General features: G+C 40.1%; 1 protein-coding gene across 1 annotated transcript; it reads left to right on the top strand.

Annotated features, from left to right (window-relative positions):
- Positions 1–1,925: 1,925 nt before the first annotated feature.
- HOOK1 (hook microtubule tethering protein 1) lies at positions 1,926–26,034 on the top strand. The gene is made up of 22 exons (XM_083867571.1): positions 1,926–2,038; positions 6,178–6,263; positions 7,807–7,879; positions 8,188–8,238; positions 9,219–9,351; positions 9,982–10,049; positions 11,243–11,305; positions 11,928–12,011; positions 14,620–14,786; positions 15,381–15,521; positions 16,537–16,738; positions 17,570–17,680; positions 17,974–18,061; positions 18,146–18,206; positions 18,784–18,924; positions 19,496–19,583; positions 19,918–19,952; positions 20,499–20,581; positions 20,995–21,095; positions 21,425–21,526; positions 22,217–22,285; positions 22,471–26,034. The coding sequence occupies exons 1-22, from the start codon at positions 1,988–1,990 to the stop codon at positions 22,633–22,635; spliced, it is 2,163 nt and encodes a 720-aa protein (XP_083723697.1). The 5' UTR covers positions 1,926–1,987; the 3' UTR covers positions 22,636–26,034.
- Positions 26,035–26,906: the final 872 nt, after the last annotated feature.

The following is a 26,906-nucleotide window of genomic DNA, read 5'->3' as shown; positions in this document are numbered from 1 at the left end:
CTTAACAATAATCATTTCTGGATGCTTCTGAATGAGGATCAACCCTCAGGAAAGGACATAAAATTACAGAAACTACAAAGGAGTAAAGAGGGATAAAATAAGCAAAAGCTACTAGAAATTTAAAAAGAGAAAAAAATACTAAAAAAATTAAAATGAGCATGCTAAAGAGTACAAATCCTAGCACAGAACTCTGGGGGATTTTCACTGTAAAAACCTTTTATTCCTTATTCTATTTTTAATAAGGATTTATATTAATCTTCCATGGCAACCAAATCTCTTTAAGAACCTTTGGTGAAGGAAACAGTAATAGGGTTTCCAGAAATCCAAGTCCACTCTCCAGTCTTTATCAGTTCTGGAGAACACTAGGAGGGGAAATAGTTATGTAAATACCATCCATGTCATCACCACAATTTTAACCTCTGTGAAGAAAAGTAGAATCAGTAACAGAAAATTGAAATATGTATTTTGAAGAACAGCCAAAGAACAGCAGATGCTGCCTGTAGCAGTTATTATTTGTTTAGCCCATTCTTAGGCTGACCTAAATACTGATGTGTTTAATGCCATCCTGTACACTTCAGTAATATGAAAAGTGGTCATAAAATTGAATCAGCTAAGAAAAAAAAATGGTTCAAATTAGTAAAAGAGGCTGGTGGAGGGAAAATTAAGTACGTTCTTGTGCTGAAATAGGAAAGGGACAGAATAAACACATCTCCTTAGTGTAAGGTACAGAGACTTTTCTCTGGAGTGTCTGAGGCAGGGTGTTACAGCAGACAGAATCCTGGCTCAGACATCCATAAATTCTGATCAAATAAAGCTAACCTCTTCCTATGAAACAAATACAGTATTTTCTGGAACAAAAAAAAGATCAAACAGAGAAAGTACTTGTACGTTTTAGCTATCGTGTAGTGAACTAAGCAAGATGAAAAGAAGGCGTGTGCTGGGGTTTGATGTGCTGTGAGGGCTGTGAGGATGCAGAGCCTTCCTTGGCTGCGAGCCCCGGGCTCTGCCAGGGGCAGGAAGGAGCAGCTCTGCAGGGACAGCTCACACCTCGCTGGCAGGTGAAGGCACTGCAGTCTGCCAGGCTTCGGGCAGGAATAACTCTGAGCCTGAAAAGAAAAAAAATGACAATATGAATTAAGAATAGGTAAAACTGCCACAACCCTTCTCAACCCATCCTTTTGGAAGGGGGCACATTTTCCTACCTGTAGAAGGGTTAAACCAGTTGCTCCTCTACCCTGTGCTTAAGTGTTTTCAATCCCTCATCTCCCCAGATAATTAAATTGGTTTTTTGTGGTTTTTTTTTTTGTTTTGTTTTGTTTGTTTTTTTTTTTTTTTTTTTTTTTTTTTAATTTAACTATTTTAAAGCAATCCTGTATCCTGCTCTGAGAGCAATGAGAGCAATGCTTCTGGCGGGTACAGGCCCACTGACCTACCTACACCTTAAGCACAGGTAATTCTGCACCAGGCCCAGCAGCTCTTCCCCCGCGACCTCCCCGGCCCGTCCGCGCCCGCGGAGCGCCCACAGCCGGGCCGGGCGGCGGAGAGGCAGCACCCGCCATGTTGGGACGGAGCGGCGCCTTCCAGGCCGTGCGGGGGGGAACGCGGGGCCGCTCTCGGCCCAGGAGTTCACTGCGGGCGGGTGACACAATCGCGTTTCGCCCCCGCGTCAGCCCGGGGCGGGTGACACAGCCCGAGGCGGGTGACACCATCCCGGCCCGGCCCCTCACGGAGGCGGTGCGGCCGTCAGGGCGGCCCCCGCCTCCAACGGGTCTCACCGTGATTGGCACGAGTGCACCCCTCCTCCGCTGTGATTGGTCAGAGGTGCTGTCAATCCCGGCCTCTAAGTGCAGAGGCGGGCGGTGAGTGGTGGGCGCTGGCGGCGGCCCCGCCCCCGCGGGGACGCGCGGGCGGAGCGGAGTCGGGGCTGGAGCCGGCGGAGCGGGGGCGGCCTGAGGGCGGGGGGGACGCGGCTGCTGCCGCCACCGCCATGGAGGCGAAGCCGGGGGACCCGCTGCTCTGCGACAGCCTCATCCTCTGGGTGAGTTCTGCCGCCTCTGGGGACTCTCGAGGGCAGCGCGGAGGCGGCCAGCGGCGGGGGGCTTTTCCCTCCATCCATCCCTCCCTCGGTGCCCGCCCGCGGGAGCTGCGGGTGGGTCGGGCCCGGCGGGGACTGCCCGGGACAGGCAGGAAAATGTTCCCGCCGCAGCCTCGAGGTGTGGATGTGCTGCATGGAATATCCCGATATGCTGCTTGGAATATCCCGATGTGCTGCTTGGAATATCCCGTGGGCCCAAGTGCAGCTCCCCAGCGGTGGCTTTAGTGTGGAAACTACTCGGCAATGAACAATATTAATAAATAAACGCAATTAATTTGAATTGACAGGCGCAGAAACCTCAGAGCGTTTCATACCGGTTGGTTAAAGGGTTTATTAGTCAGGCACGCCACACCTGGGTGTGTGAGGTTACATCTGCCAGAGGCACCTGTTTGGAGCTGCGGAATTATTTAGATTGGGAAAGGCTTTTAAGGTCGTCGAGTACAGACATGTTTATTAAATTCATCAATCACTCTTGCTTCCTCTTTATCTTTCTCTCCAACCTTCTTCCGTGACCTTGGCTGTAATTCTGGTCTTGCAGGCGCAGTAATTTTGGTGACAGGGAGCTCCACTGAATAGAATTTCTGAGTGAAATCTTGGCAGGGAAGGTCACGATCACCTGTGTGAAGGGTTTCTCTAGAAATAGCAGGTGTTTTGTGTCTCTGAAGTGTAAATCATGGAGAGAAGGGAGTGTTTTAGAGGCATTGTAGAAATACCAGGAGTGAAACTGGTAAAAGTAACAGCAACAGCAGCCAAAGTAGGTGTTCTTAATTTCTGTATGGCAGTACAGAAGTGTTGGTGAGTTAAAGTCTGTAATAAGTCACTGATAAATAATTTCTTCCCTCCATTTTCCTTTTACTGACATTGTATTCTCCCAAGGTTTTGTTGGTCTCTAGAATTTTTATGGTCTTATACTCATTTCTGTCTATGTAGATATCTTTTGTTCTGTAATCTCTCTCTTTTTAATTTTGTATTTTCTCCTCAATAATCACATAAGAATAACTCCATCATGATTCAAAGGCAAAACAAACCACTGTATTCCTGAATTCTTTCACAAAAATCTTGTCAGCAGTGCTGAACTCTTTTTTTCCCCCCTACAATTCCTGCTTTAAGTAATTTTAATCTAATTGTCATTTATGCTATCCTTACAGTGCAATAGCTGTAATTACATAAATAATTTTAATGGAACCTTAACTGGCCTTAAACTGAGCAATTGTGTCAGTGTAAAAGAACGCCCAACTCTGTGTTCAGGTTTTCTATACAGCACTCAGCAGATGCACGATTTTAAATTTAGCACCCCATTTCTCAGGCCTAGTTTGCAACTTAGAAACTGATTGTTGACACTTGGATGTGTTTGAAACATCCTTTCACAATCTGAACTTCGGTGTGAATAATAGGGAGGAAAGTGATGTGGGGAGAGGGGGATGAAGTGCTCTGTGTTTGGAGAGGAAAAGGTTCTGTAACTCTCTGCTTCTAATAGTTTCTCAGTTTGTTTACTCATTAATATAGCAAACAGATGCTTATGATTCTCTGTATTCATCTGGCATTTTCCTATTTTTGTTTTACCAAATGCAATATTAGAAAACATGCTGCATCCAGAGAAGAAAGAGGAGATTCAAATAAAAGTGTTACCCATTGTTTCTGCAGCCCAGGTGACATTGAATTTAAAGTTCTGAGGATTTTACAGGAAAAACATAAAGCAGCTAAACTGAATTATAGGGGTGATGTTTATGAGTAGCCTTGAAAAATGGACTTAGGTAATACCTAAGCTAAGCTGGAACTCACAAGCTGCAACAGAAACAATTTGCTAAGTTAGTTATTTTTCCTCTGTGTGGAGGAAAAGTCAGTTGGATGTTTTTCAGTGCTCTACTGCCTCAGCCTCCAAACCAGGGTCTGGATTTATGGCAACATCTTCAATTGGAAGCATTTTCCACCATAAATGCACTGCTTGGCACTGGCACCACTGGTAATGTTCATTCTGTCCAGTGGCTGACTTAGTCTATTAATATACTTGGTTTCAGCATGGGAATGTTTATTTTTATTGTAAAATCTCTTTGATTACTCTATAGAACCTCTGTCCCTGGTGTGAAATGGAGAAACTCAACCCTTCATTGTCAGATAAACTGAGGGCACACCTTCCCCAGGTGGCTGGGCTGAATTCTGCTGCTCAACACTCCTCTTTCATCTGCAAATGTTTGGTGGTGGAGCTACAAAATTAACTTTTCAGCTGTTTATTGGGAGCATGGTAGCTCTGTGTGAGAGAGAAGAACTTCTGCTGGAGCAGCAAGTGGCAGAGTGCATTTGGGGTGGAATTCACAAAATGGTTTTCAGCCTGAGTAGCAGCTTTATCCTTGGAGCTTTGTTTAGTAAAACTGAAAAAATAAGGGGGAAAAAAAGAGCATTGCTACAGTCCTGAAGTCTGTGGCTTGTTTTTCCAACCTCCTCCCCACACTTGCCACTTTTATTGGTTTTGCAAGAGCAGTAAAAATCCTTTTTGATTAAATGATTGGGCTGGCATGAGATTTGGAGAACCCATAATTAATACTTCTACTCTCTCATTATTTCTACGTCCTCATGTGACTTTTAAATACATAGAGAAACTTAGACTGTCAGTCCTGCTTTTTACTTAATTTTAATTAGCTGTTTCTATTCTGGGAGATCATGCATAAAGCAGTGTTGCATGTCAGGGTTTTCTGAGGTGCTGTTTATCTTCTCTAACAGGCTCAGGTGAAAGGGTTGCACCTGTGCATAGCAATTTCCTTGCTCTATCAGGGGGATATCCAGATGGCAGCATCACAATATTGTGCCTTAAAACTCTGGATTTGGGAAGCTCAGCCTGGAATGTGAACTTGCATGTCCGTGCTTGTGCTGAGGCTGCTGGAGTAGTAGAAGCCAGTGCTGTCATAGCAGCTTTGGGCTCTGGTGTTCCACTTAATCTTTTATGTAACCTACGAGGGATTACTGCCTTCTCACTTCCTGTAAGACAGGATTTAAATCCACCTTATAAATTAAAGAAAAAACAAACCTAACCAAACAAACAAAAACAAACCAAACTCTTGCTCTGCATATTTTTCTCTTGGCTTGACTGAGCTCTTTTCGAAGGAAGCAAACAAGTATTCAGAATTATGGTCACTCTTTATGAACACAGATTGGACAAAAATTGCCTCAGGTTCTCGCAGCTGGAGACTGCTTTTCCATCACTAGTAGCTCCATTTCCCAAACACAAGGTCATTTAGCAGGATTTCTGAAGAAGCTTGTGTTGCTCAGGATGTTTTGGAATATCCTCTTGCAGAGGGAGAGGTAATTCAGGACATTGTAAAAGCAGTGAGTTTAAGAAGTGAATTTCTGCAGTGGATGGGGTCTATAAGGATTTGTACTTGCTCCCATTCTATTCCATCTTCTAGTAGTACTAATAATGAACTTTCTGGTTTGTTTATTGTGGTAAAGAAGGCTCTTATTTTCCTGAGTAACTGTGATGAACTGATGTGTATGGAAAGGGATCTCTCATCTAGAATAATTAGTTCTGAGTTGATTGTCTTTAGAGGAGTAAAATACTGCAACTCTACATATACAGCTAATTCTGTCAAAATGTTAGCTATAAGCTTGGGGATAGTTTGAAAAAAATCCAATATTTGAACCAGAGAAATGTTCTAACATTGAAATAATCCCATCCTATTTCTATTGCTAAGTTCTTGTAGTTAAAGACTGGAATTTCTTTTTCCCCATGAACTTTCACACCTTAATCTAATGCTATTTTTTGTTTAGGTGGTTATGTCCAGAACTAGCCACTACAACATAATTCAAAGGCTGGATAAATATGACTTTAGTCTCCCAAGTTATCTTTCCATAATCTGCTTTACAATAGGAGGCCTAGCACAAAAAAACAGAGCGTGGGTGTTCGCACCAACTTTTTAAGCTCCCAGTCAAAACAGTCACAAGTGTTGAGATAATTGGGTTGGCTTGAAGTCTGTGTGGTTCAAAAAAGATTTCATCTTGCTAAATGCTTGTGCCTGAAAGGGGAGAAGGAAGGTGGCAGCTAATTTATTGTCTGCTGAACTAAATCCCATTGTTTTTCCCTGTTTCAGCTCCAGACATTCAATACAGCTGCGCCCTGCAGAGACGTCCAGGACCTGACTAACGGCGTTGCCATGGCTCAGGTGCTTCACCAAATGTGAGTTGATTCTTCAGCTGGAAGAAGAGGGATTCAGTTGCCTGAGGTTTTTGTGTTTGACAGATGTAGCTGCTCTTAAGGCAGGCAGAAATTCAGAGGGGACAGTTTATAACAGAAGATAGGTTATGCCTTTGTATTGCTGTTTTGGGGGTGATAAAATAGTTGATTAATGGCATGGTGGAAAAGGTGATGATATAAAAATAGTGCAGTATTAAATTCATACTTGGGGATAATTGGGCAAGGATGACATTGTCTTTTTCACTTTTCCCATCAGCACTATTTTCATGCTTCAGGCAATACATTCCTCCTTGGACTGAGAAACAAAAGATTCCAAAAGCATGGCTTTGTGTTTTTTTCCTAAGGTTGCTCAATTAATTTAGATTTAAGTTCTAGGTTTTAAATGACAACTTACTATTTGTGTGGAAGACAAGAACTATAAAACTTCGATTTCGGTTAATAATTAGGAATTATTTTACTTTTGATTTGCTGTTCTATTGGTGTGATGAAGATTGGTAGTCTGAGTGATACACTAATTTTGAAATTTGCAGAGAGGGTTGTAATGCAAGTCTTTTTTTGAAACAGTATCATGCTACAGGTCATCAGTGCAGTTTTATTGTCGTTGTTGTTGTTGTTGTTGGCCCAGACGATTGAAGTCTGCATTACTATCTCAGGTTCAAAGTATCATTTTGCAATTACTAAGAAATTGCTTCAACACCATCACAATCCACACCTCAAAAAAATTAGCTCAGAAACCCTCCTGCCTGTTTGTAAAGATTTTAAATGTACTTTGTAAAGACAGAGCTCACCCTTTTTCTGGACATGGCAAAAATTGATTCAGGGTTTGCTGAAGGTTGCTTCCCATATATTTTGGGTATTAGGCTTTGGGCAAACTTCTTAACAGCAAGTTGGTTCGTGTGCAAGTGGGGATAATGATTGTCCTTTATTAGGTGCTTTGAGACCAGTGAATAAACAGTGCACTGTCAAAGTTAAATATTGTTAAATATGCTCTGATTGTACTGCTTGGCAGCTGAGTATGTGTAAACACCTCCCTCAGCAATTCATCCTTGTTTATGCTGGCAAAATGAATCCCCTTCTGCCCAGGGGAACCAGAGACATATGAAAATATACAAAATGCCAGCACTTTACAGTGTTTTTTTAATACATGCCTTTGACAAATGGGAGTAAATGTTGGTTAGTCCAGCATATGGAAATAGGTACCAAACATAACATCAGCACTAGTCGAAAAAAGATGCTTCTTTACCTAATTATGATTACTTTATCAGGTATAAAAATTCAGCATGACAAAGGCCTCCACATCCTTGTGCTCCATCCATAGCTGGCTCAGGCACACAGAGAATATCCCAGCCCTGGGATGTGCCTTAATGCAGCCAGCAGGATGGAAATTTCCTGTGACATAAGTTTACCTTGCAATCTCCAGGAATTCATGCCTCATTAGACACTGCAGTTCAGCATCAGATGATTTAATGCTGGGAAATTGTTGACTTATTTAAGTTTGTTGATGAATCATTTAATTTTGTTTCAGAGATGTTGCCTGGTTTGATGCATCTTGGCTCAGTCGCATCAAAGAAGATGTTGGTGACAACTGGAGAATAAAGGTATTTAAAACTGCAGATAGTGAAGTTTGTGGGGTTGGATGTTGTGGCTGTCCTGAGATCTGGCTGTCCAAAACCTACAGAATTAAGCTCAAGCTTTTCAAGGATATTTTAAATGAGCTTGAACTGTCTGTTGATAGTTTAAGTACCTTCCAGCATTGTTGGATGGGGACTGTCTGCTGTGATAATTCTCTCCCTATGTCCTCTCATAGAGCTGCCTTGTAACCATTTTATTAGAAATTATTATTCAATTTAATGAAGTAAAAATTTTTAATAAAATTATAATCTTGTCTTTCATGTACAACAACTAGTCCAGTAATTTGAAGAAGATACTGCAAGGAATTATGGACTACTATCATGAGGTATGGAAAAACCAATTTATTGTTGTTGTTCTCATCATTAAACATGATGATTACTGCTCCCCTTGGCTTTGCCAAGTAGAAAACAAAGCTGTAATTTGTTTTGAGGACCTTTTAGGCAGAAGGTGTATAATTATCTGTTAAGTGGGAGGTCTGAATGAATATGAAATTACTTTGAGCAGGTGTGTTCCAGATAAGGCTCTTGGAGTATGAACTGGGAACTGTGTCTCTGCCCAGGTGAATGTTGAAAGGACTGAGCTGCAGAATCCTGTTGACTTTTGCATGTCTGTTCATGTTTGCTCTTGTGTAGAGAAGTTTTAATCCTTTTGTACACAACAGAACAGACTCAGCAACCCCAGTGTAGGTTTTATGATACTCAGTTGGAAGCTGGGAGCCAAGGCAGGAATCCTCCTGGACACAGAAAGTATTAATTTGTTCTGTCTCATGCAGGGATAAGTACAGTAGCCATAAAAGGCTGCTGTATTTTGAGTTCAAAACCAAAAATTGCTGAATTTTGTATTGGTGTGATTACAGTTATGTAATGGGTATGGACTAGAAAAACTTGCCAGATCTTGTTGTGGCTTCCTGGTCTCACCTGGGCTGAGCTGTGACACCAGGAGCCAGGCCCTGACGTGCTGCCAGGTCTGAGGATCTCTGGCAGGCCCAGAAGCAGAACTTTTTTAAGCTTATGAGGAGCTTTTTGAAGGATTTGGAAGCAACTCCATCTGGAAGTGTTATTAATTCATTCTTTCATTATGTTGGTAAAATAAAGGAATTCTCTCATATTTGAGAACTGTCCCAATAACTTTCACTGTTGTCACTTTTTCTTGTAGAAGTGCTCAGTTAACTTAACCTGGTAACAAACTTCTAGGGCATTTTCTCTGGCTGGCTCACTGAGTCCAGGTTTCCTACACAATGCCAGATTTTCACATTATACAAAAGTGGGTGTTTACTTTTTCTCATAATTTAATTTTTTTTTTCAGTTCCTGGGTCAGCAGATTGCAGAAGAGCTTATTCCAGATTTGACCAGGATATCTGAGAACTCGAATCCCACTGAACTGGGCAGGCTCCTGCAGCTGATTTTAGGTTGTGCAGTCAACTGTGAGAGGAAACAAGGTAGGCACTCCCTTAACCTGCTCAGCAAACAGCAGACTGCCTCAGGTGATAGTTAAGGTGGAAAGGATGTAGAAACTTCTTATTCATCGACATTGTTAATTTGCTGAATGCCTGTTCTGAAACTGGATTTTACTTAAAGGCAGAAATTCCTTGGGAAATGTCTGTGAATAAAACTCAAAACTTTGTTCAGAGTAGGTTTAAAAATATAGTCTGAAGTGTGGATGGTTTATTCATACTGTTAAAATACGTACTAATACCTAGAACTTACTATTCAAATGCAAATATAATAAAATTAAGTCCTTAAATTAGAAACTGCTTCTCTGTCTGCAGAGGCTCAAGACTGAATTGGTTGTTTTCTCTCTCATTACCAGAACTAATCCTCCATGTTCTGATGGCATCTCTCCTTAGGCAGAGTATAAATTTGTCCAGTTAAGAGTTTATAATCTTTTGTGCTTATCTGTCGTATTACTGGATAATAATGGTACTCCTCTGTATAAAGAGACCACTACTTGTTTTAGGGGAGCTCTTTGGATAATATTTTCTCCTGGATCTTTCAGCAAACAGTTTATCAAATTACTTAAACCATTGAGATGAACATTGTCATGAGTCACTGCAAATCCTTTTTCACAGAACACATACAGAATATCATGACCCTTGAAGAGTCTGTTCAGCACGTTGTCATGACAGCCATTCAAGAGGTAGGTAGAAGTTCATAGCCTGACACTATCAGCTGAGAAGTCCAAATACCTTTTTGTTGACCTTTGTGAATTTTCTCATCCAAGCAAAGTTCAGGGAGAAGTATAAGTACTTTCCTAAGGTATTTGGGAGGTTTGAGACCGAGAGACCTTAAACCCCAGCCAAAGAGTTTTTGTTTTAGACTCGTGATGCCCAAACACAACAAATGCTTAAGATTTGTTTCACACAAGAAATGTGTACAGTTGCCAACCTCTGATTATACCGGAGTTAGATTCTGAAATTGTATCCCAGTGCTGTAGTCTTGGTCCCAGTGTTAAGCTGATTGTGTTTGTGAGGTTGCATTGTTCTGACAGACCATTCCAGCCTCTGACTTACAGGCTTGCAGCTGCATCTCTTCTATTTTTGTCATTGTGTGCTCCTCCTCCTGTCTTAATTTGTTCTTGGTTGGATCATCTTAGTGATCCAGTTCACAGCTTAGCTCTGCAGTCACTGGCTTTTGAGAGCTTCAGGACTGTGAAGCAGAGTGTGAAGAGAGGCAAAAACTAAATCTAAATACTGACTGTGAAGAGAAGGTGGTGCGTAATTGCACCCTCATCAAGGTAACAGTGGAGTTGGTAATAAGCTTTGTAACTTAGATTTAAATTGACTGTGTAGTCTTTAAAGCTGTATGTGTCCTATTGTTTGTTGTCTTCTGACTAATTAAACTTTCTAGAAGGTGGTCCAGAAATAATTGAGTAATTTCTGAGTGAGGAGTAGAGCCCTTTAATTGTTGGTAAATACACACTGTGCGTCTTAGTATTGGAGAAGTAATGTTCTCAGTGTTTGTTTAGTGGCAATTAATGGGACACGAAGAAGTGTGATAACTGTTAAATTAATGGAGTGAAATCCTGTCTTCTGGTTCATTCCAGTTTGACTAACTGGGGGTGGCAATACCTTCAACACATCATACATTTGTCCAATACAATGTTACTGCAAACTTGATTAATTTTGAGAGGAGACGGGTAAAAAATCATCTTACTTTAGATCTGTTTAAATGTTATCAGCAATAAGATGAGGAGGAGCATTATTAATATGTGTTGGTATATTGAAGGGATGCAATAACACAATGGAAAATACAGTTGGTACTCAGTCGACAGTGAATTTACAGATCTATAACCTCTAATTTAACCTTTTTTCCTGTGGCCTCTTCCTGTAGCTCATGAGCAAGGAAGTAACGAGTCCTTCCCCATGTGATGCATCAAGTGAAGTGGAACAGCAGGTAACTGCCTGATCTGTGCTGTTGTTGTAGATCAAACCTGAACAATAAGTTGGTATTTGGCCATCCCTTAAATGAAGCAATGTTGGTTTTCAGTACTAATTAACTGAAAACTTAAGTGTTATTCTGTAGCTTCTTTAAAAGCCCCACAGTGACTGCTGTGTCATCTTCCTGCATGGGGTGGAACTGGTCAGTGCAAACCTACATTGCAGGGAGGGTTTAGGGGTGCATCAAGACTCAGCCTTGTCAGGTTGGGCACTTCAGGTTACTTTTAAGGGGTTGTGAAAAATTCCTGATAACCTGAACACTACAAGGTGTTGCACATAAAATGAACTTGCCTTTAAAGGGATTTGGAAATGATGACAGTACATTCCTGTGTTTTGTTATGCCTTTAGCCTAGGTTGTTGTGTTTCAATAATTTACTTTCTAAGTGTGATAAGCATTTAGAAGGCAAGTGAAATGAGCAGGGATCCTGATCTAGCAGAGTATTTATAGGTTTGGCTGTCAATGTGTGCACCCAACAGCCAACTTAAACAATGGGTGTAAGCAAGGGAGGCATTTTAGAAGCTGTAACTGAGTGTTTTGGATGTGGGCCACAGTGATTGACTGCCTTGTTTTTTGAAAGCTTAAAAAAGCCTTGGAAGACCTTCAGGAAGCACTAGCAGAAAAAGAGGAGTTGGCACAAAGATGCCAAGAGCTGGATTTGCAGGTAAGAAACAGTCAGTTGTTTATTTCTTTAATATGTGGTAGTGCTGCTATTAAGATCCAGAAAATTTGAAGGGCAAAGTCCATTTTGCATTGTTTAAATTTTTATGAGAATTTGTAGCTGCTTTTCAGGGACAAGCAATTATTCTGTGCTCCAAAATGCAATTACTGGAAAGAGTTTTCTGATGGAAGTGTAAGCTGAGGTCCTGTGCCAGCTTATCTCAAAGGTTCTTTGTCTTAGCTTAATGTTTACCCTGAGTAGCAGGTAGTGTTAAAACAACGTTATCATGGTTTAAAAATTGCCCTTTTCATTCTTAGTCCTCTAGTCTTTTGTACTGTGTCCAAAAAATCCAGCTCATGTCATAAACAGTAATTAAGATTTAATCATAGGAAAATTATGCTGTTTCAATAGGAGTTGATGAATGACAAAAATTTGTAATTTATCTAAAACTTGCTAACTTTTTTTCATACACAATTGCAACATGGAGGAGATCTCAGGATAAAAATAAAGAAAACTAATAGATCCTTGCTGGCATTTTCAAAAAAACACCAATAATAGGCCTATTTTTGTTTTTAATGGATATAGCAGTTAATCAAGTCACTCTTGAGAGGGAGAGAGAGGACTTCATGACAATAAAGAGGAAATTTGCATTTCAATCAACACTTTAAAGAAAAAAAAAATCACTTACTAGCCCTTCTCTTATGGCACTACAATCTGAGAATAGAAAGAGTTTTATCTGGGAAGGCAATTCATGTCAGATTTGGCTCTGCACAAAGAGAACATTTGGGTGGCATCTTCTTGTAGGAGCCAGAGGGCTCTACTGGCTGTGTGAGCCTCTGGGAATGAACACCCACAAAAGCAGAGGCCAGTTTTACATTTCTTACTGACAATGACAACTGAAAAAGCAGAATACTTGTGTCTAAAGCAGCTCAGAGCTACTTGCCATGCCCAGGAAACTACTGCTATAATGGAATTGTAGCAGTATATTTAATTTCCTTTTTTTTTCTTGAGGCAGTAGTAAGGCTTCCTAGTGAAAGCAGAGATCTAAAAATGCTTGTGAGAAGACTCTGCAGGAGAAGTCCCAGGTGTTCTCCTCTTTTCCCTGGCTTTTCTGCCAGAATTCTCTATTAATTAATCATAGATGATGCAGAGCCAGTTGCTCATAACATGGCATGAGACAGGTGAAAGGTACAGCTGAATATAAACAGAGGAGTTAATGGCACCACAGCTCTGTAATACTGTGATGTGTCTGTAAAAACCTCTCTTCATAATTTCTGTTGACTGTGACACCACTTCTGCTACGTTGACATGTTAAAAAAAGAGAAGGCTACCAGAAAGCAACTGAGAAAAGATGTAAAACTTGCTCTGAGTTGTGTCATAGTTAGATTTTTTTTTTTTTTTTTTTTTTTTTTTTTTTTTTTTTAGGTTTTTTTAAGGCTGAGATGTTTCAGGACTATTCTAAAAGTTCAAATGTTGTGCATGCTTAGGTGTGGCTGACCCTTGAACAGGAAGCTGAGCAAGGCTCAGATGTGTTCTCCTCTCACAGGTGTGCATGTAAATAGTGAATCATAAAAAGGAGCAAACCTCGAAAGCCAGCACCTAATCAAGTGGCAGATTAATTATTGTTTGACTTTTACATCTGTTTGACTGATAGATTTTTAAATTATGATCATAAACAAATTGTTTCTTAATATTGCATACTGTAGATTATATCTGTTTAATAATGTCATTGCGATATGTTTTATTTTATTTATTTGAAGCCGTAATATTGACTTGACGCTTCTCATTTAAACTAATTCTTAATAAATTCACTTGTAAGGTCTCAGTCTTCCTTGATATTTTCCAAGAGTATAAGAAAGGTAGGTTTACTTTATAATTCAGGAAAACATAACCCAAAAAGCACATTGTCCCTGTTTAAATGCAGTCGACTAACAACACGCTGCGTGCTCTCATGTTCGACAGGACGTTAAAATTAACAACAGCAGCTTTCACTAGACAAACTTTAAAAGTTCTATCCTCCTAATCCTCCTGGCTGTGAAGCTGATTCCTGTCAGTGAAGTGTTGTAGCCCCTGTGCTTAGCTGTGACACCGGGTAGCCGTGTGTGTGCTGCCAGGGTTGCATGCTCCCCCTGAGGCTGGCCAGGCTGTCCGTGCGTGTGCGCTTGGGCCCGCCCCGCTTCCCGCTGCCATTCCCCGCTGAGCACGGCAGCCTGGGGGTGCTGGCCATGCCGTGCTGCTTCTGCTTGTCCAGTACAGGCAAGGTGGACACTTCTTGCAGCAACACTCAGAGGTTTTTTTTTTTTTTTTTTTTTGTGCAGCGTCCACGGCGTTTTTAATGGAAGTAGCGGTTTCTCTCCATATCACTTTGTCTGCCTTTTTACCATGGTTTCAGTTACAGAAATTTGTCTTTTTATTTAGAGAGACTTTTCCTTTAGTGCTTCATAACTGTCATACACTAAAGCATCTGTATGCTCAAGTGTGCTCTGTAAACTACATTCTAAAACTTCTAAACGCTCAGCCTTTTTCATCAACTAATTTGGTGATGTATTCCTGTCTTGCTTCAGTTCTTTGGACGAATCTTACAGTGTTCATGCTGTTTTATCTGTGCTAGGTGGCTGCCCTCCAGGATGAGAAAAACAGCTTGATGTCAGAAAATGAGATTATGAATGACAGACTAGAGCAATTAGACGACTCTCTTGATGATCCAAATACTGCGGTTGCTAAAAAGTATTTTAGTGCACAGTTGCAACTGGAACAATTGCAAGAAGAAAACTTCAGGTATGAAATTATTTTCCCCCCACATCTCTCACTTGTCTGATGTACTCTGGAAATTTCTGATGCTCTTTGGGGCTTTTCCATCTCAATTTCTTTTTCATTAAAAGCTGTCTAGTGCTGTATAAGCATATTTTAAATACAGTCTGTATATTTAAAAAGAAAAAGAATCTGTTACTTGTTGTAAAAAGTAAGTTTGTAATTGGCGTAGCTCTCTAATACTTCCAAAAAGGTGATGGAAGACAGAAAAATGAGTTCTCATTTGTGTGTCAACAAATCAAACCCTAAACCCCCCAACACCACCATGTCTCTACTGAACTGATTTCTTTCACATATTTGTCTCTCTCTGTGATCCACATTGGAAAACAAAATCACTTTTCAGGTGATTCCTTGATACTGATGTGATAAATTTGCAGCGTGAAATGCATTATGATTTAACAGGTTGACAGCAAAATGTTCCATGTTTATTGTAACATTTTCCCAGCTACTTAAATCAGTACTTTTCCTTTTATCTTACTTCTTTTTTAGTAATTCTAGTACTAAGTGAAACTGTGCAATGATGATGAGTTCCTAACAGAGATACTGGTTTTGATCTGGCAGGCTGGAAGCTGCAAAAGATGATTATCGTGTCCACTGTGAAGATCTAGAAAAGCAATTGATTGAGCTGCAACATAGAAACAATGAACTGACCTCTCTGGCAGAAGAATCAAGAGCCTTGAAAGATGAAAATGACATTCTTAGGTATGTAGCAGGGAGAGCTCCACACACACATTAGGATTTAATGGCTAAATTCAAGGATTTGTATTTGACAAGTTTTTTTTGAGGGGTTACTTTTGCAGATCTTACCTGAATGAGCTCTTTGGCAAAGAATTTGGCAGAATTAATGACTACAGAACTTAAGCTTCTTCATGTGGGACGGAAAGTGGAAGTTCTCACGTAGAAAAACATATATACATCTAGAATTTTAACCTAACTTTTGGTGTCAGCATTCTAGGCCAGATTAGGTTAGTGAGATCATTAACAAAATTAAGATGAAACTCAGAGTAACCTTCATGAGAATTTAATGTAACATTCTAGCTTGTGTAAACTGTGTTAAATGCCAGACCACCTAAGAAATATCAAAAATAAATTGTATTGCGAAAGCAGATCTGCTATTAATAAAATAATATGAATAAAACATGGAAAGAAAAGTGGTTTCAGGTGTTTAACTTAATGGTTCTTAAATAACATCTGAAACAAATCCTAGCTATAGATTTTTTCCATTATTGTCTTGTACCAGCTTCTGGTGAGATACGAATGCAGATAATAAATACAGATCATAAAATTAATTTTAAAATTATGGTCCCAGTGTTTTCTTACCATGTAGATTTTTTTTAATGGTCAGCTGACAGTTCTCAGTTGTATCTCCCAGTGATCATTTTCACAGGGCAGTTATATTCTAATTCTTTATAATCCCCCAGTGAGAACATACCAGGTACCAATATTTTGAGCACAGGATGTAGTGGTGTCACAGAATTCCTCAGGGATATTTGACCCACTAACCCTTGCTCATATTTCTGGTGTGTGACTGTCAATCTCACTTGAAGGCTGGCTGATTTCAGTTTTTATAAGCAAGTTTGTGCTGATTGTACACTTAAAAATAAAGCAGTGAGATGTAACTGCTGCTAAGCATGTCACATCTCTCTTTGAGAACAGTGTGTGTCAGCAAAGTTCGAGTTTTGTAATCTTCCCTTCTGACTGCTGTTGATTCCTCCAGGGCCACTGCAGACAAGGCAAGCAAGCTGGAGTCAACAGTGGAGGTGTATCGGAAGAAGCTGCAGGACCTGAACGATTTCCGCAGGCAGGTGAAGTCCCTGCAGGAGACCAACATGATGTACATGCACAACACCGTCAGCCTGGAGGATGAGCTCAGGAAAGCCAACGCAGCACGAGCCCAGCTGGAGACCTACAAGAGACAGGTAGTGCTGCACTTGTGTTTGAAAGGTTCCTTTTTCCCCTTAACAACCACACACTGTCCTTTTAGAATTTCTGAGGTGTGAGAACTCCTTCACGCCCTGCCGTGCCCTTGTGGGTTTTTCCCTGTTTGTTAAACTTGCAAGCTTAACTGTAGTTGCCCTCTCAAGTGATATGAGAGTCCATAGTCTGCAGGCTTTTCTTCTTTACTCTGACTGAGGTAATTGGTGTGTCTGGGAGAGGTTGTTCAGCTGTTACTGAGATCGTTTGTATGGAATCATGGAATGGTTTGGCTTGGAAGGGGAACTTGAAGATGATCTCATTCCACTGCCATGGGCAGGGACACCTTCCACTATCCCAGATTGCTCCAAGCCCCGTCCAATTTGAGTTTGAACACTTCCAGGGCTGGGACACCCACAACTTCCCTTGGCAATCTGTGCCAGGGCCTCTCCACCCTCACAGTAAAGAATTTTTTCCTAATACCTGATCCAAACCTGTTCTCTTTCAATTTGAACTCATTCCTTCTGTCTCGTCACTACATTCTTACATTCTCATATTCTAACCATCCTTCATGAAAATTAGAAGTTTTATTTTAATTTTGGTAGGAATTTGGGAAGAGTTAAATTAAAAAGACCCAACAAAAACTGAAAACAAACCAACCAAAAATCAATATATACCCCCAAAACACATAGGCCCCCATCCCATCTCTGCTTCCCTAAGCTTGAAGAACCAACAGTTTTATTTTTGCGGAATTGGGCAGGAGGGGCCATTTTAAGGTAGCTTTTTAAAGTAGCATCTTGCAACATTCCTGTGCTAAATAATGATTTTATATAAAGGTCCAGGAGCTTCATAACAAACTGTCTGAAGAATCCAAAAGAGCTGATAAATTGGCATTTGAAATGAAGAGACTCGAAGAAAAACATGAAGCTTTAATGAAAGAAAAAGAGGTAAGTCAATTTAAGAATTTATTTGAGCATCTAAATCTCTCTCAGATCCTCTGCTTAAGGAGAACCTTCCTGGAAGTAGTGTCACCATGAAAATGAAGTTTAGTGCCCTGTGTGTGTGCATTCTCATAAAAAACATAATATAGAATCATTGCATCATGTAGGTTGGAAAAGATCTCCAAGATCATCAAGACCAACCTAAAATGTGCATGTGTCATTATTACTTCTGCTTAATGTTATTTGGTCTTAAAAGTGGTGCAGCCTGACCTAATTCCACCTCAAATGTGTCTTATTAGAGACTGATAGTGCAGTGTGATGCATTGAGAGAGACAAATGAGGAGCTCCGGTGTGCACAGATGCAGCAGGATCACCTGAGTCAAACAGGTACTGCTTCATCTTCAGAGACTCTTTCATTTGGATTAGAGGTTTCTTGAAAAATACTGAATTAAACCCCTGATGTGATTTCAGGTGAATCTCGTTTTAAAGGCCATGACAATCTTGCTGCTGAAATTCTGCCAGTGGAATACAGGTGAGACCCAAAGGTTGAGGTGGTTTGGGATGTTCATAGGTGGGGCATGACAATGCCTCTGTGAAAGTTCAGTATTTTCATCAGTGTGAAATGATGAAAATTTATTCTTTTATATGAAAACAATATATTATGTATATTATTTATATATTATTTTTATATATTTATATATTATAAGAATATATAATTTATTCATGTAAATTTATTAATTTATATGAAAATAATTATGAAATTACTACCACCTATATGGGGGCAAAGCACTCCTTGCTTTGCTCCCATACGGGTGGTAATAATTATTTCCCCATACTAAAAATTCTTTGCTTTTTTTCCTTAAAACTGTATCAGATGGTTTTATATAAATCTGGGTTTGGGGTGACAATTTAAAACTCTGCTCCTAGCTCTTAAAGTTTTTAAGTTAGCTTTTAATAAGAAATTGCATTGTTACCCCAATTATATCATTAAGTACAACTTACTTGGCTCACTTTTAGGGTTGGGGGAATGAACAGGGCTTTTACTTCCTCCTCTTAATCACCTTCTTAATAAACAGTGACTGTTTTTTTTGTTGTTGTTTTTGGTTCAGAGAAATGTTTATTCGGCTTCAGCATGAAAACAAGATGCTCCTGCTGAAACAGGAAGGATCAGAAAATGAACGGATTGCAGAGCTCCAGGAACAGCTGGAGCAGAAGCACCGGACAGTGAATGAGCTGGAAACAGAGAAAAGGTGAGGGCTGAAACTACCTCCTAAAATACAACAAAAAGTGATCTCTGGAGTTTCAGGGTGACCTGTGCCTTGCATCTGTAGTGTGGGAACCTTTTCTTTCACCAGTGTAATCATAAATGAAGGATTATGAAGCAAAGAAGAAGCAAAGGGTTTAAAATGTGGTAGATCTGTGTGTTCCATGCCCTGAAGGAAGGGTTACTTACAGGACACTCTTCAATCTGAGTAATTCTTGGTAGACTGAAAATGGATGTGAACTCTATTTCTAGGACTTCAGACTGTTAGACGATGAATGTTCTATCAGTGAATGCAAAAGCATTTTACTAGATTAGGAACATTTTTGATAGTTACATTTTCTGAAAACTTTAAATGACTACAGAAATTTCATTATATAATGTTCAGTAAAGCTCCATGTGTTTGTTTCAGCAGAAGTTCCAGTCACACTAAAAGCATTTGAAATCAATTTATTTGTGACTTAAGTCGTGCTGGGTAGACCCTCTGAAAAACGAATGAAACAGAAAAATCTGTCTGTGAAGTATTTAGATGGGCAGTAACTGTGTTTTCCTCCTCAAAGGCTCAATGAAGAGCGTATTGGAGGATTACAGCAGCAGATTGAAGATCTGCAAAAGACTTTACAGGAGCAGGGATCCAAGACTGAAGGAGTAAGTGAAACATTTTGCCAGTGTTGTTTGAAGTCCTCCAGTGTAGCATCAAATCCTTTGTTTAGGTGCGCATCTTCTTTTTCAGTGTAGCTGAGAAATACCTCCATATCAACTGCAGTTCAGTTGAAAAGCTCATGTTTTATGTGATTCCTTCTATGGAACTGTAATCCTTCTACTTGACTTTAAAAGTCTCTGGTTTTATCATTCAGTGGATTTATTTGCTTTGGCTTATTTAGTTGTGCTAAGCATTCTTGGCTGATTTGTAAGAGCACTTGAATGTTGTGTGGTATGAAATACTGAAATACAACTGAATTTTAACTCTCTCCTTTCACAGTCCAGCAACCTGAAGCAGAAACTGGCAGCACACATGTAAGTAAGGCACATGCATCCACAACAGCTTATTTATACTAAAAAGAGCACAGGAACTGCTTAAATCTTGGTGGGGATATCTTGTTTTTTAAGCCACTGATTTGAGAATTATGCATGAAGGGAGTTAAATATTGATGTTGTAGTTTTGTTTGCTCTGACCATGATGCTTTTGTAGTACCAGTACCACTGCACTGTCTCTTCATCACCACCAGCATTTTAACTGTTCTGATTCTACAACAGACTGCTAAAACCATCACTCAAAGTGTATTTCCACTCTTCTGAAATATTTCCAGTCCTTTCAGCAGATGTATTTCTTGCTAAGATAACAGTGGAAGGGCTTAATTGTTCATTTTCCTGGTTTTGACTAAAGGAGGATCAATTCAGAAGTCACAACTTTTATGATATTAATGTTTCTATTCAAACCCTGAATCATTGCTAGAGCTTAAAATAGTTATTTAAATACTTCTGTCATGAAGTTTAAGCTTTCAGCTGTTAAACCTGGAATTATTGGTGATCTTAATCCTTAGCCCAACTTTTCATTCACAGGGAAAAGTTGAATGAGGTTCATGATGAGTTACAGAAGAAAGAGGCTGATCTTGCAGAGCTCCAGCCTGATGACAGTCAGAACCGTGAGTTGTTTTGTGGGGTATTTTTGGGTTTTTTTAATAAGACCTATGTTAAGTTTCTTCTAAAATGATTCCCATATCCATTGGACTATGGAATACTTGTGTGGATGAGACTTTCTGCTGCAGCTTACCTTTAAATCTGAGCTGGGGAGTGTTGGAGGGGTTTTGTGAGTGGTGGTGAGCAGGGAGAAGATCCTGGGGGGGTGAAGTTTGGTGAACAGTGCTCTGCAAAATTCAGGGATTTCAGGGTCAGATGGGACAGCTGAAACAAAAATAAGAACTTAAACCTTCTAAACTTAAACTTCTAGCTTCTAGATCGTTCTCTGTTTGAGGGATGGTGAAATCAAGGGAACACAGAAGCCCTGAAAGTACCATGTCTGTTCTTATTTTGTATTTCTTAAAATTTCTGTAAACAGCCCAGAAGATTGGAGAACTGGAAGCAGCTTTACGAAAAAAAGACGAGGATATGAAAGCAATGGAAGAAAGATACAAAATGTACCTTGAAAAAGCAAGGAATGTGAGTGACATGTTTCTGAACATATGCATTTCTCCCTCATAAATGGTTAAACAGATTGAGTGTGTGTCTCCCCACCTCCCAATTAAAAGCAGTAGGTACAAGTTGCATTTTTAGTCAGATTGTTCAACTGCAGTCAATTAAGTCTGAGAGAACAAACAGGGTTTAGGCTGAGCATGAGGTGCAGTAAGAATTCCTTTGTACCCTTTGCTCTCAGTTGTACAATCTGACCAGTGCTCAGCCTGTTCTTACATTCCTCCTTGGAGCTGATGAGATGCAGAGCTCTTAAGAATCCAAACTGACTTGTAATGCTCTTGTTTTGTCTTGTCCAGGTGATAAAAACCTTAGACCCCAAGCTAAATCCAGCATCAGCAGAAATTATGTTGCTCAGAAAACAGATATTGGAAAAAGACAAAAGAATTGAAGCACTAGAGGTAAAAATCATACGTATATTTAATAATAACTTCTAATATGCTCTGTTTCTGATATTAGACATTCAAGATATTGTTTCCTAGTGATTCAGTAAAATCTGCTTTGCTGAAATTCTGAAAGGATTGTTGGCAGTAATCCAGATATCAAAAAAAAAAAAAAAATTGGGGAAATGCATTGAGTTTCACAGCAATATTGATGGGACTAGTTGGAATAGTTGCCTGAGCAAATACAGAACTCCTCAGCATGATGCAGTAGGCTGATAGGTCTGACTGCATAAATACTATGGCCTCACATTTCTTTTATGTAATGAGTTACTAAGGAAGTATATTATATAACAGCAATTAGTCAGTTACTGGAGGTACATTCTTTTCAGGTGAAAAATCACTAAATTATTTATAGATTTTCTGATACACAGCAGACCTCTTGTGCATTTCCCCACACAGATCCTCAGAGTACATTTCCAAGTTCCATTTGTGTTTCTAACCACAACTAGTGTAGTTTAGCCACTTCTTAAAGTAGGCTGATATTTATCTCTCAGTTTTTTATGAAAGTATCTTTGTTTATACTTCTGTGCTTTCTAATTATTTTGTGTACTGAAGCATTTCTGCTGCCTGCGCTTATTTCACTCAGCGGGCTGCAGCAAGTTTATGCAGATCAAATTTGTGTTTTGACTAAGCTTTGTCTCTTTGCAGAATGAAAACAAAATGGCCAAGCTACGTGACTATGAGGAAAAGCTGATTGTAACTGCGTGGTACAACAAGGTGGGTGAAAAATTCACTTACTGAAACATCTTTTGCTACATGTGCCAGTTAAATCTTAATGAACATAAAAAAATACAGGAGAAAAAATTCTGTGTGCAGAATACTGAGTAAGCACGAGCAAGGATGGGTGATTTTTTTTTTTCCTTGTTTTTGCTGTTGTTTAAGCTGTTGTTTAACTGTTGCAGAGCCTGACCCTGCAGAAGCTGGGCATGGAATCCAGGCTGATGGGCAGCAGTGGCAGCTGCGGGGCCGGGGCTGGGCCCGGCCGCTCCTTCCTGGCGCAGCAGCGTCACGTCACCAACACCAGGAGGAACCTCACTGTTAAAGTGCCAGGTGCAACATCTGATTAAACACGAGGACATGAGGAAAACTCACAAGCTAAAGTGTCCTTAAATGTTTTATACCTTCCACTTTACCTACTTGATGAAAGAGGAGGTTAGAATGGTGTGGGCAGCTGGAAATTGCAACATCAGAACCTGTCAGGAAAGGCGTTAAGGTGATCAGGCAGAAGGTAGCACGTAGTTTAACAAGTAGATTTAATAACTGCAGCATGTACAAGCACAACTTAAAAGGTTTCTATTTGCCTTCAGATTATATTGTAAATATGGAATTTGGCACTCTATATTTAAAAAGTTTATTTAAGTGGGTTTGGGCTAGAAAGTTGACTTTTATAATGGGAAGAAATTATGCAAAGGTGTACTTCAGGAAACTGGCAATATTGGGCATTTTTGCTGGGCTTTTCTGAATATGGATCTGAAAGATGGGTGACATCTTAAAAAAAAAGACTTTTTTAGAATAGAAAGTAAAATTTTAAAAGCAAGAAAGTACTTGCATTTATAGAAGAAGAAAATAAAGGTGTGGTACGAGTTGTTATGTAACAGAAGACAGGATTTGTTTTGTGAGAAGTAGAATTTCTCAGTTTATTTAAAAAATAAGCAAAGCTTAAGTTGGTGCAGATATACACCAAGGAAAACCTGTCTTTAAGATGTTGACTTCACTTAAGCCAAAAAAGCTTGTTTTTTCCTGGGTAAGAAAAAAGCTATTATACAAACTCAAAAGTCTGGGCTATATTTTACAAGTCTGGCATATTGCTATACTGCATTTTTATGCAGAAAGGGGATTAGGTGGGAAGGAGCCCCATTTATTTCACCCTATTTATACAACCCTGTGCATGGAAATTGCATTTCCTCTTTTTTAAATGTAGTTTCACTTGGTTATTCTGAACGAACTGTGCTAGGCAGGGGAGTGAGAGATGGCTTTGGCAGTTACTGGCAGCAGAGATTGTTTGTTGGCAGGGAGAAAAATGCATAAACTGAAATAGTTTGATAGAAGATGAAATGGGGGTTGATACCTGGAATCTGTGTGCAGGAGGTTGCTGTATTTCACAGAACTTGTGACTTTATTTCCCAAATGTCTTAACTCTTGTTTTGAACTGTATTTTTAGGAAACCTGTTAATGTCTGTTCTTTGCAAATGGTCTAGGAAAAGTTCATTATACCCATAGTTAAATAAAATAACATAGCAGCAGCCCTTAAAATGAAATGAATATACTTAAATTAAGTATTTGAGGGTGCTGCACCAGACCGCCATCTAATACAAAATTCAGCTGCCTGTGAGAATGAAAACACAACTGTCTCACCATTAAGGCCATCTTTGATTTGAGAACAGGGTTCAGCTTTACAGAATTTTTAGATTCTGAATTATGCCATTAGGATAATGTGTCATTTTGCCTGCCCCTTGTCCTTTGATTTCTTCCTTCCCCAACATCTTAAATTTTTAATTGGGCATTGCATGTAATGCCAGAGAAAAGGCATGCATTCATTTTTGATACTTAGGGTTGCTTCTTAGTTGTGGTGGTTGTTTTTACAGTGCTGTATGTATGAATAGGCATTGAACAGATTTCCTCCTTCAAAAGGCGTTGTTTAAAAGCCAGTCTTGTGCTAAGTGTGGCATGAGCCACACCCATGACTGTTGAAAAGTTGTCTGTGGTGGTGTTCTTCAGGACTCTATGCTTCTTTGGACTACCTACCTCGTGGGTTATGAGGTCTTTTATTGCTGCAGTGGTGTTGGTGGAGTTGGTGTTTTTAAGGTACAGTTGCATATTTAATCTGCTGGTGCTGTGGGTGGGAGGGAAGGTGGTGGTGGTGAGCAGTGGAGCAGGAGATGAAGTCTTAGCAAGACGCTTCCATTCCTAAAGTCTGGTATTTGGTGTGTTCTAGTGAAACGTGGAGCTGTCTCTGATGGTGTTGAGTGGGTCTCTTAACCCTCGTTCTTTGCAGCATGGAAACTTTCATGGATGTCCTTCAGATACTCATGTAGTTGGTAGGCTTGATTTGTTGTACTTCTCCCAGTAGTGGAGCTGTGTCAGTAGTCTGTCAGGTGCTGAATAGTGACAAACTTGGAGCAAATGTCTTTGACTTACACTTCTCAAAACTGCAGTCCCTGGGACCAAAAATAACCAAGAACCTCCCTGTCATTTAATTGGCAGTTTGTCTTCTGACTAGTGATGGAAGAATTTAAGTCCTGAACCACAGGCAAGGATCAGCCTTTTTCAGGGCACAGTTGTCCCCAGTAATCAAGTTGGGGTTAAAAAATGAATCTGGTTTTCAGGTATTGGATGAAATGTTGCTTATTTGGGACTTTTCCAAACTCCACTGTTGAGAGTGAAGCCTGTGGATGTCACTCAAGGGTTTCTTTGGGACTGAGAACCTGTTTAAGAGCAGCTGTTCTACAACTGGTTAAACTTGGGTTCTGTCCTGTGAACGAGGAACTGATGTGTGGAAATAAATACTGGATTATAAGCCATGGTGCTGTATTCACTTCAGCTCATCTGCCTGTGCAGGAAGGACCGTTGGATCAGGATCATTTTAATGTTTGCTTCACTCATGTCCAAACAAAAAGCTGCTAAAGATGCTGCTGTATTAGAGCTGAGCTGTGTCCAACACAAGCTCTGTCAGTCCATGTCCTTTGATGCAGCACTGCTGATGGTGAGAGAGGCCCCTTGGCTCTCCTGAAAGGTGAATTTGTGCCTTTCCATCAGCAGTTCAGAGCAGACTCACATATGAGGGGAAATCACAGAATACTGCTGAAGTTAAACAGCATTATTAGGAATTTAGCCAGTTTCCAGGAAAACGGGTAATGTAGATCCAAAGAAACAAAAACTATGTTCTGATTGACATATCATTTCTAATTATTTTTATATAAGATTAATTACTATGGAAGAGAAGTGTTTTATAGCAATAATTCAAAATATGGACTAGTGAGTTCTTTTACTCAAGATGGGTCAGGCAGCAGTTTTGAGAAGATTCTTTTGCAACAACCTTATTATCTAGTGGATTAAGAAACATTCACTGAAAATAAATTTTCACCTGATTTTTTTTGTTCATTCAAAAAATATATATATGGGTATTCTATTTTCTATGATATACACTTACTTGGAAATAAGTAATATAAGCAATACTGATGTTCTATTTAGGTAGCCATAAATAGTTTAGAAATTAGAAAATGAAAACAATTGTTTAGGAGTAGATAATGTCTAGTACAATAATTTTCTTACTTGTTTCTTTTTCCCCCTCCCCTAAAGCTGGAGTTAAAGTTTTCAGTGTATCAGTGTCTACATCTTCTGTTCAAAACAAATGTAAACACTGTGTTGCATAGAACTTGAAAAATTGCACTAATTTTTAAACTTTTGGTTTTATTTTTTCTTTGGAAAAAATCCTTTTATATTCACATAAAGATTTTTAAAATTAATTCTTTGGTGTCTTTATTCCAAGCCATGTATATAAAGGACCCTAGATGGTGTTTCTAGGCAATGCACGACCTGGTTCTACTTGTTGGTACATTCACACCATCTAAAATACCCCGTTTCAAGATGGACATGTATTATAATGAGGGTGTGGATGTATTGAGCTGTGCTTCTCTCCTCTGCTGGCTCCAGTTCATTCCTCCCACCCAAGGCTGGTGCCCTCTGCTCAGCCCACAGACACTTGTCTCAGAGCTGGGCAAGGGCCCTTGTGAAGTGAAATGATTAAAGCCCTCTTCAGGTGAGCTGTGCAGTGACCTCACTAATCCCTTGTTGTTGCTGAGGTAGGTGAGGGTCTCTGCCTGTTCTCAGCCCCACCTGAGAAAACACAGAGGTACAGCTCTAAATCACTATTCCTGCTTTTATTTGGAAAAGAAAACTGTCTGCCCTCACCAGCTTTCTCTGCAGGTGATTTATGTGCTCCATTCTTAGTCCCATTGTCATCTGCCCTTCCGTGAGCACCAGGCCCAGCCCAGCAGTGCTGTTGGTGAAGAGCTGGAAGCTTTCAGCCCTCCAGAGTGAAGATCCAAGGATGAGGAGCTGCGTTGGTTCCCCAGCGTGGAAGGGCCTGTCCCAGAGAGTGTGAAGGCAGAGTGGAAGAAATGTTTTTCCTGCTTTCTCAGGCTGGACCTAAAAGCAGTTTCAGACTCTGAACACCAAAATGTGCAGGTGTGTGAGGGAGAAGGGAAGGGAAGAGGTGCTCAGCTGTGCAGGAAGCCTGAGCTGAGCTGCAGGATGTGTTCACTCCTGACCCTCTTTGCTTGCAGCTTTCTGGCAGCTCCTGAAGAGCCAAGCACTGCAGTAGGAGTTCTGTGTGTTC

The sequence above is a fragment of the Zosterops lateralis genome, assembly GCF_965231275.1.
Source record: "Zosterops lateralis genome assembly, chromosome: 9".
NCBI lineage: Eukaryota > Metazoa > Chordata > Aves > Passeriformes > Zosteropidae > Zosterops > Zosterops lateralis.
This window is presented reverse-complemented; position numbering and strand designations above follow the sequence as displayed.